The 13158-nt window shown below is 43.1% G+C and overlaps 1 protein-coding gene across 1 annotated transcript in view; it reads right to left on the bottom strand.

The window, feature by feature from the left end:
• Positions 1-1199: 1199 nt before the first annotated feature.
• Positions 1200-13158, bottom strand: part of LOC129384053 (uncharacterized) — a 50187-nt gene continuing 38228 nt past the window's right edge. The window contains exon 4 of the mRNA XM_055069136.2: positions 1200-3346. Coding sequence (XP_054925111.1) covers positions 2976-3346 — 371 coding nt within the window. The 3' untranslated portion in view covers positions 1200-2975. The remainder of the gene's footprint in view (positions 3347-13158) is intronic.

Raw genomic sequence — 13158 nt, 5'->3', positions numbered from 1 at the left:
CAAGGCAATCAGCACCATCCACTCGTTTCTGTGTTCGTGATGGGGTTCTTTACAAAAAGAACTATTCTACTACAGGCCCACGATATCTTCTGGTGGTCCCGGAGAGTCTCCGTGTCTCCGTCTTGCGCGCTATGCATGACGATCCAACATCTGGACATTTGGGTTCTGCGCGAACTCTCTACCGCCTCCAAGAAAGGTTCTACTGGCCTAAAATGCGCCAGACGACCGCCCAGTATGTGTCCAGCTGCAGTGAGTGTCAACGTTATAAGCGTCCGACGAGTGCTCCTCCTGGTCAACTCCATCCAGTGCCACCCCCCAGCTCTCCCTTTGAGCAAGTTGGCATCGACCTCCTCGGTCCTTTCCCGCGCTCATCCGATGGGAATCGCTGGATTATCGTGTGTGCCGATCACTTGACACGCTACTGTGAGACAGCTGCAATACCATCGGCTACTGCAACCGAAGTGTGTATTTTTCTGCTGCGTTTTGTCATTCTCCGACATGGACCTCCCAGAGTCATCATCAGCGATCGTGGGCGGCAGTTCACTGCAGACGTGGTCGAAGAGATGCTTCGTCTATGTGCTTCAAGGTTTCGACATTCCACTCCGTATCATCCCCAAACAAATGGCCTTACGGAACGCACGAACAGAACTCTTACTAACATGCTGTCCATGTATGTCGAGTCAGATCATAAGAACTGGGACAGCGTGCTACCTTTCATTACGTACGCATTTAACACCTCAAAGCATGAAGTTACGGGCTACAGTCCCTTCTTTCTTCTCTACGCTCGTCCGCCTCGTTATACACTAGACACTATCTTCCCGTTTTCCAGCCACGATAATCTTTGTATATCAGAGACAGTCTGTCTTGCTGAAGAAGCCCGACGACTTGCTTCGTTACGCACTCTTGTTTCACAAGACCGCTCGAAGGCACGCTGCGACCGCCGACGCCGACACGTGATATATGACCCAGGTGATTTAGTGTTGCTCTGGAAACCAACCAGGAAACGTGGACTATGTGAAAAACTGCTGGCCCACTATGTTGGACCCTATGTTATTACGGAGCGCATCAGCGAATTAACCTACCGCATAGCACGTCTCACATCAAATGGCCGACGGTCAGCAAAGACTGAACTTTCGCATGTCGCCCGTTTAAAGCCCTTTATTTCTCGACAGCCTGTTTGACTTGCCTGGCGGGCTTCGTCTGCGCGGAGGGAAATGTGACGCTCTTAGGTGCATAGTGGGTTCACGAATGTGACGCGCTTAGGTGCATAGTGGGTTCACGCCTCAACAAACAGTATGCGGGGGCACCGAAGAGTAGTGAACGAGGACGACGACGTGTGGCTGGCTGGCTGAATCTCGACAGGCGCTGAGTTGACCAAGGCCATCGCTTCTAACTCTACCCGGCTTCAAAGTAACGCCTTTTGTGGGCGTAACAATATATTCATCACAACTTTATACAACAGCAGCATATGAAATATGTTCACTAAAGTAAACAATACAGGTTTTTCAAACAGTAAAAGAGAAAAAGTGATACTAGGCACACATTGCAGTACTAAAGTAATGACAATTAAAGAATGCCAGTGTTACTAAACATAAAAATAAATGCAGTACAAGGAACCAAATTCACAATTGGGACATAATATACAATAAAAAATGTATTACTATACATAAAGTCCCAAAACACATAACACATACAGGGCCAATGTTCAAATGAGGAAAGAACACACATAACAACTGTTACTTTTGTTTGCAGATCACTAATCAAATTATTCTGTTTTAAGAGGCAGCAGCAAAATTTCCTCTCATGGACAGCTATGGCTATGCAATTTTTAAGACCAGAAAAAAGGGAGCATAATTCAAAAGCAGCTTACTATGTCAAATATCCAGCTGCAAGATCATGCAGGACATCATGGTACTCAAGGTACAACTTGAGTACATGGTCACAATGCAAGCCTGGCTACACCTATCACACACTGACACGTACACGATACACATATACCCCATGACCACGTTGTGAAGGGTGTCACCCTTCCATCTGCAGTTCTTGCTGTTTCCTTCCATATAAGTGTGAAGCTAGATAGAAAGAATAAGCTTATATGGCTTGGTTCCAACAATTTACATATAGAGAATGCGGCATTACGCTTTTTGTTATAAAATTTCAAGAAATGGTCGAGGAAGCCACACACACTGCTTCCAGCTCTTTACAAGATGCATGGACACAGCAAACACAAGTTTAGAGATTTTAACTGCTGCTGCAATAAAATCACGTAGTTACCTGGACTGCTGGAACAAATGAGCCCCGACACTAGGCAAGATGTAAATGCACTAACAAGGTAGCAATCTGGTGATGTTTGAAACTAACTTTGAAAATAGTTTTGAACAAGACAGAAGTTGAAAGAAAGATGGAAATTTAAAGTGATCAGGATTAGCAGAACAAGGAGTGACGCTTTAAGCGAACATTTTGACAAGACTTGTCATCATCAGATTTTCTTGGAAGCAATTCTTATGTACGTGCTGCTCTCTCCCCCTCTGTCCTAGAGGAAGAGAATAGGCTGGAGTGTGGTCTGGCGTAGCTATCCTAGAGGTAGTAGACACATCAGAAACGACAAGGGGAGGAACTTGGCACATGCTACTCTGCCCTGGTTCCAATTATGTTTCTGTTTTGTTTACTTTCTTTTCCCTTGCTAAAATAATATAGACAAACCTATTTACACAGTCATGAGCACATTTCAGGCCAAGCCGCATTCAAGACAATCCATACCATCGATATGCTGGCATAGCTATGAAGTCACAGGAAAGAAAAGAAGTTCTCACAGACAGTCGTGACAGCTGAACTTAGGTAAAATTACAAGGAACTCTATGGCTGAAGGGGCAGGAAACCTCTCATTGCAGTATAGAAATCGCCTAGTGCCACAAAGAATTCGATCAATCGGTTCAGCTACAAAAAAAAGAAAAAAATATGAAAACCCCTGACCTTTAGGGCTTCTCCCCTGCATGACAAAACATGTGGACTAAGAGTTTATTCCGCGACACAGGACGCTCTCCTGTGTGGCTGTGCAGGTGCTCTTTCAGGTGGGAATTTCGAGTGAATGCACAAGGGCATAGGTGGCACTGGTAGGGACGCTCTCCTGTGTGGGTGCGCAGATGCTCTTTCAGGTGGCAATTCCGAGTGAATGCGCATGGACATAGATGGCACTTGAAGGGGCGCTCACCCGTGTGTGTGCGCACATGAGTCGTCATGCGCGCCCTTTTCTTGGTCTTGTAAGGGCACATCCGGCAGGAATGCAGCCGGCTGTGCACAGACACGAGCGACTCGTACTGCTCCAGTGACCCCAATGGTGAGGACCCTGCAAAGTCACAGAGAGCACATGAAAGCGATTCAAGTGAGGCGTTACACAACTGAACTAGTGTGCTATACCTGGCAATCAAAAAGACTTGCCACACTTGTCTGCAAAATACATGATAACCTTGGGCTACACAAACAACACATCACTGTCTTGGCAGCAGTGCGGTACATGTCTCACACAAGTTCCTATCGCTCTATGCATGCAAATTCTTGCTTGCAATATGTGGAGGTTGGATTTGGCATGAAATTTTGATATTATGACTAGTTAGTAGAATTACTCTTTGTATTTAACACTGCATCAGACACTCACCTATTAAACTAAATATGAATTTTTTTGCGTCACAATGAAACCATCAACTGATATTTCAACACACAAAGAATATGAAATTCAATATGAATTAAAGCAATTATAGTGATATAAAATGAAAAAAATAATCTTGAACCATTTCACTCTATAAAGGTAGATGACCAGCGAAGCTGTGTAGCACCCGACAAACAGGCGACACTGAATTTTGAACAAAGGTATGAACACATTTACTGTCTTGGTTGCTGGTCATCGTGACGAAAGGTATGCACACACATTTATTTTTATACATCCGTGTTCATTTGTCTTATACATTTGTTATATAGATTCGTGTTTCCATTTCGTGATATACTAAGGCAAAGAATTTGAGACTGAAAGCACTGCACCAGTTGGGAGTGGGCCAGTGCCTTTGCAGAGGAAGGGGCAGTATGGGAATGTTGGCATGATGAATGGCAACATAGCCAGCTGTAGAAGAAGACAACGATGAACATGAGAGCAGTGGTACGAACGCGTTCGCACAGTTATGCCGAGGGGGCACTAATGAGCCAGCTGTGGTAAAAGACAACAACGCCCACGCAAGCAGTGGCACGAGCCATTGCTAATGATAGTTCTTGCTCACACAGATTTGTTCACGGACACGAAAAATGCATGGAACCCTATTTATAAACTGCTTCACTCTAACATACGAAAAAATTAAATAAACACAGCTTTTTATAAAGGTTAGAAATGCACCACATTTGCTAGTGGAGAACATTGCCACATTTCTGTGACAGTTATTTTACTACTTCAACAAAAGTACAATATGAAACTGCAAAGTTCTGAGGTTAACTTATCCACCAGTTTGTGTTTCTGTCACTGAAGCTAACTCACAAACTAGATAGATTTCTAAAAACATGCAGAATCCCATGCTATATATTAGCTTGACTGAACTGTGTTTTCAGCACAGAGTAAGATATACAAGAAAAATATATATGGGAGAGCCAACCAATCTGACAGCAGTGTTTCCTTTTTGATGAGGCAAAAGGGCCGTTTTGGAACTTGTACAGATGGCGACACTTGGTGCTACTCTGCACCAGCTGCTAGATTTGGTGCATTTTGTTCACCACTGTGTCACCAAACACAGTCATCGCATTCTCCCCCTTTGTTTGTTTCACCTCCAACTACAGACGAGTGTGCTGTACGTCGTCTCCAGCACATCAGTTTACATAAACCTTTGCCGTCTGCTTCAGCTTCCACTGCAGATGCTTAGCTGTGGATATTCACTTGTCATGATCATTGTGGATAAATCTTATCACTCAAAATCCACACAAAGTATTCATGTTAAGCTCTCGCTATCTCCACCCCACAGCCTGTTCTCACTATTAGCAGCAATTAAACCATCAGGGATATCTACGCTTTTGTTAGATTTTCTGCATGCATATATCATGTACATATCGTGACACAATGATTACTTGCAAACGAAAAAAACATGTGTGGATGTTTAACATCTCAGTACTGAGCACTTAAAACATAAAAGAAATGGGACAACAAATGCACTATAACCAGAAATTAAACCTGCATCAACATTCACTTTTACAGCTATGTCCTTAGGAACGTCCTTGTTTCACTAACTAAACAACCCTTTGCGCATAGGTGACAAGAAGAGGAAATTTATAATTTCCTTTGCCATGCCTGCACTGTCATCCGAGAACAGAAGTGTTCAGGAGTTCTCTAATCCACCATCAAACAATCTTAACTTAAAATCACTACATGCCCGACGAGAAATCACGTTCGAGTTTGTCAAAACACAAACCATGACAGAAACAATACAGTGTACCGCGACAACTGCGTAGCATGACAACAGTTTGAGACAAGTCGGTATCAGATGAAAGTAACCGATTTAAGCTTGCAAAACTTATCCAACAATTGAGCAATGCAAAGTGCATTTTTGAAATCGAACCAACATGCAGCTTCATTCAATTCTTGTCTACTTTGCAGACCTCCTTGACTGCATAAGAGCCTGCCGATTTAATATACAATTTTAATGGCATGGGGTGTGCTGTATTTGCGCCAGCAGCCAGGAGAAGTAGGGGAGAACCATTGCCAAAGGCCTGTTGTGGAGAGGGTGAGCAGCGGGGGCAGAGCATGGCGGGGGTGTGCTACGTGTGCCAAGTGCAATTGTGTCCTCTGCATCAATAACAGAACAGCAAACGCATTAGTGGATGCCAGAGTCGGCTCTCCTGCATAATTTACATTATGATTCTCTGCCTGTACATTGCAGTGTCATTTTCTTTATCCTGACGATTACAGCTCAGTGAATACTGTAAAACAGTTTTTTTCTCATGGTTGCTATGGTAAGATGACGGGGCTGCAAGCGAAATAGCCATTATACTTGTTCCAGACAAGAGTCACATCAACAGTCATATCGCTGCCGCCATGCTAAACCAATCTTATACCGAACTGTGTTACGTAACAGAGCAAACAAGTGAATGCTTTCTGTGAAAGCTGGTTTTCTGGCAAAGCCTGAAGCAAACTTCTTAGACATTTCGCAGGCAGCATGGAGACATCTGTAACAGCACAAAGGTTACTGATAAAGCCAGCACAAACAGTAACAACACAGAAAAACTTTTCCCCTCCGTGTTGACAAAAGTATTTAGGCAGGGGGCATGATGCTGCACTTCACAGTATATGATGATCTCCCTAATCTATTACGAGCAATTATTAATGAACTCGAGCCAAGCCTCAAGACTGGAATATTTCTTGTTTTCAATGGAAGAATGCCATTGTTTTGAACACATATTTCTGCCTGCCAACAGTCTTGATAACAACGGCACCTTTTCCAAACACCAAGCGTCCCAGTGCTCTTGCCAGCACACACTCAGCACATCAAAAGTTCAATTGGCAAGTACTGGTAAAGGCTCTTCTACAGTCACAGAACAATTACATTTCCTTGACTTCTTTTTTATCAGTAAAAAACTTCAGAGCAACGATAACTTGCCATGTTGGAACGCCAGATACGGCTTATACAAAGACCATGTATTTGTACGAAACAGCCACACTATGCTTGTTGAATGGTGCCCTGTATGCATTACAAGACCACATGAGAAGTATTTCACATGGCTAGGGAATAACGTGATTCACACTATGTCCAAACATATACACGTGCTGCTGTCACTAGGTTGAAAACGCCAGTCAACAGGAGACACCTCTACAGCCTAGGTAGTGATGAAATTTTTTTGTTGAAGCACCACTACCTGGTGGCAGGCTCCAATGCACATTGATTGCAACACTGCACAGCATGATTAATTGGTGCCCACCTCACCTGAATACATGCACCACAACTACCATTCAAACATACGTGACCATCTTTCAGCACATACTAGCACATATGCAGTGATGGTAGGGAGGCTAGAATTAGTACTGCTACTACTACTCTTTATTTTCATAACCATACTCATGGTTCACTTTTTTTTTTTTTTTTGCATGGAGAAGCTTATTCATCAACTGATGAAAGAGCATGTCTTCGGCAGCGCATGCTCTAATCTGAGGATGAGAACTTGAACAAGACTACTTGCAGAGACTGCATTTTGGACATGGCAATACTTTCTCTACAGTTTAAGAAATAAGTTAGGTTAATTGACAAGCTATATTATGGATCAAACCACTTCCAGTCTGACTGGAAAGAACCTTTCATGCAGTTTCACAAGAAGAACATACAAATAAAGACATCTACACGTACTATTAGGCACTGCTTTTCTCATGAAAAATATAAATGTGCTGAGATGGAAAGGCATGACTGTGACCTGAGAATGCGTCTCAATGCTTCACTCATGTCTGGTCTACCATTATGAACTCTTTGCAAGCTAAGTTACGCAAGTCGTCAACTGTAAAACTGAACTGGCTTCACAGCACAAAATGAACTTCGTGCTGCAAGTGCAAACTGATTTGCTGATCATTTTAGTGTGGGGCAGAAGAAGGAATGATGAGAAAACGAAGAAACACTCCTTCGATAGGATAAAAATCCTGATTTTTGAAATTTGTCATTAGATGTAGAAATGCCAAAGAACATTTATCCATAAAGACCAGTAGATTTGGAAAACACCATGCATCCCACAAGGTGGTGTATGAGGGAAGCTTCGAGCCGGACAGAGCAGCCCCGTTTGACAAAAGTTCATTCAGGTCTGTCACTTCGAATGAATAGCTTGCCAAGTACTCTGGTGACATTTTTTTCTTTTCTTAGCTTGCTGGTCTTGAAGATATTTCAATGTGTAAATTGGGATGCATAACTGTGCAGTTAGGAGCCGTCTCACAAAGAAATATTTTGTGTGGCATAGACTTTGGCATTTATTTGGATCCATAACACCCTTCAGAAACAATAAGTGGAAGTTAAATGCCACTGACCAAATAGGCTAACCAAAGGACATGCTTTAGTTAAAGTTGACTGTATTCTGGGCCTTCCTCTCTTAATGTTTTGACAAAATGGAGCTCTCGCTCAAACAATGTACAAAACTGTATGTACATACAGGCATGGCCACTGCAAGTGGGAACACATAGCTCATGGCATCACTCTGCTGAGTGCCCACGACCGGCGCCTCATGAAGTCGTCTGGCACAGGCGCAATCAAAACAATTGGTGAAAAGCCCGGGGAGTCGTCTGCTATGGTGGGTCGTCTGCCAAGACTTCGAGAGGCGCCAGCAGGGAGCACTGCCACGGGCTCTCATGTAAGGTCCCTCTATAATTTACTCTCATGTTCCCTCTAGCAGTGGCCGCACCTGTACAAAGTACAAATCACATCTTCGAATAAACAAGTTTAAATATTTAATACTTTCTTCAAATGAATGAATTCTGGGGTGTCACGTGCCAAAACCATGATTTGATTACAAGGCACGCCATAGTGGGGAACTCCAGATTAATTTTGACCACCAGGGGACCTTTAACGCGCCCCCAATGCACAGGACACGAGTGCTTTTGCGTTTCGCCCCCATCGAAATGCAATCACCGCAGCAGAGATTTTGTCTCATGACCTTGTGCTTGGTAGAGCAACACTATTGGCGGCGAGGAGTTACGGAGTCGCCATCTATCGGAAGCGCCTCGCTGGCGTAGTATCAGGGATCGGGCGGTGCGTTCCACATAGGTTTTGCTGTCAGCGCTCACTGAAAACACCACAAATACGAAACGAGAGACGTTTTTTACTGTCTAAATAATAATCTTGGGCAAACTGAAAGTACAGAATCGTTTACAGACGCTATCTCTCTACCGAATACGTACAGTGAACGCCACTGCGCGCGGTCGCCGCGATGGAGTCTACCGAACCGGCTTCTTGCGTGAACGGTAGGTAAACGCTGAGAGAAAACTATGTGAAATATGTTCTTATAGTGTTTGTATAACTAAAGGAGCGTAATAGAATGAAGCCTCAATAAAGCGATGGCATAGATTCGCAGCGACCGACTGCGCGTCTGCATTCTTGTCCGCGCACTGTTTCGCTTTCGCCGCGTGTGCGTTTTCGCACCGTGCCATGAGCTTTAGGCCGCAGAATATGAGCATTTGACAGTGTACAAGCAACCATTGTTGCCTGGGTGCTATCAGAGCTGTACAAAAATAATTTCATTGTAGAGACTTCGACGCCTACGGGGAGGGGACTGTGATGTGCCGTCGCGACGATTCAATCTTTTTTTTTCCTTCAAAATTCTTGTACGTTTCAATATTATTTCTCGAGTTGCGTCGCAGTGTATGTTTATCGGTGTTCTCAGCGTGCGATTTCCCGCTGCTTCTTTTTTGTAATCCAGTGCATTAAATTAATTCATAACACAATTAACATGACCATATGCCATGCCTTTTTTTAATGTGCTTCTTACCGCTCCCTTTCCACTCCAGTGAACTTTCCAGTATCATCGACAAGTTCATAGACCAAACCGTCATGACATTAGTCGGGCAGCGGACTCGGGCGAGCGTGTCAGTGCGCGTTTTCCGAACATCGCAGACCTGGCGCTGTAGCAAAAATCTTCCTCGCGTCTGTGCTTGCTGAATACCCGAGTTGTAGGCGATGACTGTTTGCCAATTTTATGTTTCGCGAGCCAAGCTTCACGCAGCTTCTTGTCCTGCGGCTACGTGTGAATAAGGCTGACACCGGGCTCCGTTGCGTACGTCCGCCACTGCGGCACCAAGCAGTAGCCTACCATGTTGCGCGCCTTCAAAGGCAGCCACTACCTATTGTAGTGCTTTCAAGCGTTGTAAAGGAGACACTCGAAGCGGGAAAATCTCGCCACTAAATGAGGACCACAGCGTACGAGGGAATTTAAACTCTCGTTTTCAACTCGCTTCGGCGCTCCCGAAGCAGCCGCCGCGGCCGCTATGTCCACGTGATCCCTAAGAGCACGTCACGCCGACGGTGGCGCCAGCTTTTCCAGTGGTGGAGCTCGAGGTCAATAGGTACTAAGCCACCGTGGCGGGGAATATTTTCATAAAAGAAAATACTTTGCATGTGTTGTGCTGTTTCTGGATGAGCTGTGCCACTTTTAGAACTTTCGAGAAAGCTACCCACCCATTAGATGAAATTCATTTGCTAACACTGTGCATTCGACTTCTGCATTCACTGTACCAGTTCCGGCTCATTGGAAATATGGCTGGTTTACCCGTATCTGCATGTTGGGTTGTGGGCTCGAGTGCCTTATTTAACTTCACTTTAACCAACACCAAACGCTGTGAATTCAACTGTTACCAAAGGTTGTGGGTTCAAATGCTTTAATTAACTATATCTTTATTAACTGTGCCTTAATTACCCCACCTATTGTAGGTTCGAATCCAACCAAAGTTGGGGGTTCGAATGGTTCGAGTGCCTTACTTAACTTCGCCTCAATTAACACCAAAGGTCATGGCTTCAACACCTACCAAAGGTTGAGCGTTCGATTGCCTTAGTTAACCCCATTTTAACTAACTGTGGCATAATTAGCACCACAGGTCGTGTTAATGCTTCTTCTTTGCCTTGGCTTCACATTTTTCTTATAAAGAAATTGATGGCCTAATTAGTCCTATTTGACACCAAAGGTCATGGGTTCAACCTCCTGAATTTTGATGTCATGAATTTTGTTGTCATAATGCCGAACATCGTTCGTCCCATGAGCTGCCTAAGGCTTCCACTTTAATAAATGCAGTGTGTTAGTACAGATCCCACCCACCTGTAACCTGCAGCTATAGGCTCACCAAAAAGCACTAGGAGAGAGTACAGAGCTCTACATAAATACCCGCTTGATAAGCCTAATTCTGGTTCTATAACTGAGCTCTACAATACAGGCAGGAATGAAGCATATGACAATCACTACTAACTTCTCACAAGAAGCATATATTCATTACAACTTTATACAACAGCAGCATCTGAAATATGTTCACTAAAATAAACAATAAGGGTTTCTCAGACAGGAAAAGAGAAAAAGTGATATTAGATGCACTTTGCAGTACTAAAGTAATGACAATTAAAAAATGCCAGAATTACTAAACATAAAGATAAATGCAATACAAGGAACCAAATTCACAATTGGGACATAATATACAATAAAATGTACTATAGTTAAAGCTAGATAACATAGTTAACACATTGAGGACCGAAGCACACATATACTAATACTTGCCACTTGTTGTTTGCGGATCACTATTAAAATAATTCTCTTTTAAGAGGCAGCTGCAAAATTTCCTATTACGGAAAACTATGGCTATGCACTTTTTAAGACCAGAAGAAAGGGAGCATAATTCAACAGCAGCTCACTATGGCAAATATCCAGCTATAAGATTATGCAGGACATTAGGTATGTCTGTTATGTGTGATTGCACGAGGGCTCAAGGTACAGTGGTATAGAGGGCACAACTTGAGCATACGGTCACCCTGCAAGCCTGGCTACACCAATCACACAGTGACAAAATGTACACGATACACATATACCCAATGACCTCATGGCCACATTGTGAAGGGTGTCACCCTCACACCTGCAGCTCTTGCTGTTTCCTTTTATATAAGTGTGAAGCTAATAGAAAGAATAAGCTTATATTGCTTAGTTCCAACAATTTACATATAGAGAATGTGGTGTTAGGCTTTTTGATGGAAAACTTCCAAGGAATGGTGGAGGAAGTCACACACACTGCTTCGAGCTCTTTATGAGATGCATGGACACAGTAAACACAGCTTAGAAATTTTAACTGCTGCTGCAATAAAATCAGGGAGTTGGACTGCTGGAAAAATGAGCCCTCACACTAGGTAAGATGTAAAAGTTCTAATATGGTACGAATCTGGTGATGTTTCAAAATAACTTTGAATATAGTTTCGAACAAGACAGAACTTGAAAGAAACACAAAAACTTGAAATGATGAGCAGTAGCCAAACAAAGAATGTCGCTTTAAGCCAACGTTTTGTCAAATGAATTTGTCATTATCATCAACAGACACGAGTGACTCATACTGCTCCAGGTATTCCAGTGGCGAGGACCCTGCAAAGTCACAGAGAGCACATGAAAGAGATGCAAATTAGGCGTTACACATCTGAACTAGTGTGCTATACCTGGCAATCAAAAGGACTTGCCACACTTGTCTACAACATACATGACAACCTTGGACTACACAACCCACACATTACTGTCTTGGCAGCAGTGCAGTACGTGTCTCACACAAGTTCCTATCGCTCTACACATACAAATTTTTGCTGGCAATACAAAGGGTTGCATTCTGCATGAAATTTTGATATTACGCCTAATTAGTAGAATTACTTTTTGTATTTAACACTGCTTCACACACTCACCTATTAAACTAAATATGACACTAAATATGGTTATTGCATGTTTCATGTTAAGATACATAGGGCGTAAGCACACTGAACAGCTAAACAATGCGAGCTTAACTCACTGCAGAGCTCGTTCTGTATGTGTTGCTGTGCAGCGTACCTGAGTCATCGCAACTCACACAGAGTCAGCATGCTAATCACTGTTGCAACAACCGCCACATCAGCTTTGACAGCATTGATGAGTGCTTTCAGAGCAAAAAAAAAAAAAAAAAAGAAGAAGAACGGATTCTATTTCGTGCCCTTCAATGAGATACTATGACAATGCATGATTCTCACAAACAGACCGATGATGCAGACACATCCGCTACTTATCCACTCAAACAATTGGTGCAAATGCGTCTGTGTTGCAGAATTTTGCAAGTACAAACATGTTGAACTCAAAACTGTGATCCACAAAACAATAAAATGTTAACTAACCATTGCAGAGAAGCGCAATTCTTTTCCGAATAGCTCCGCTAAGAGCTGTTCATGTCGCCTTCAGATTTCATTCTGAACAGGCACGAGTGACCCTTGTTGTACTGTTTGCTTTGTTACTGAAGACAGTTTGATGTTTCTTCAGGAGACTGCTTCAATTATGCCGCTACACAGATCACTAATGAAATTTACAATTGGTTGCATGAGTTACAGTGTCTTATGCAATGTTGTAGTTCTGTATATTGTCATGTTGTAGTGACTGTGAAGAACACAGTAACAAAAACTGTTTATT

Source organism: Dermacentor andersoni, chromosome 9, assembly GCF_023375885.2.
Source record: "Dermacentor andersoni chromosome 9, qqDerAnde1_hic_scaffold, whole genome shotgun sequence".
NCBI classification, from domain to species: domain Eukaryota; kingdom Metazoa; phylum Arthropoda; class Arachnida; order Ixodida; family Ixodidae; genus Dermacentor; species Dermacentor andersoni.
Note: the sequence above shows the minus strand (reverse complement) of the source record. Positions and strands in the feature narration are given on the sequence as shown.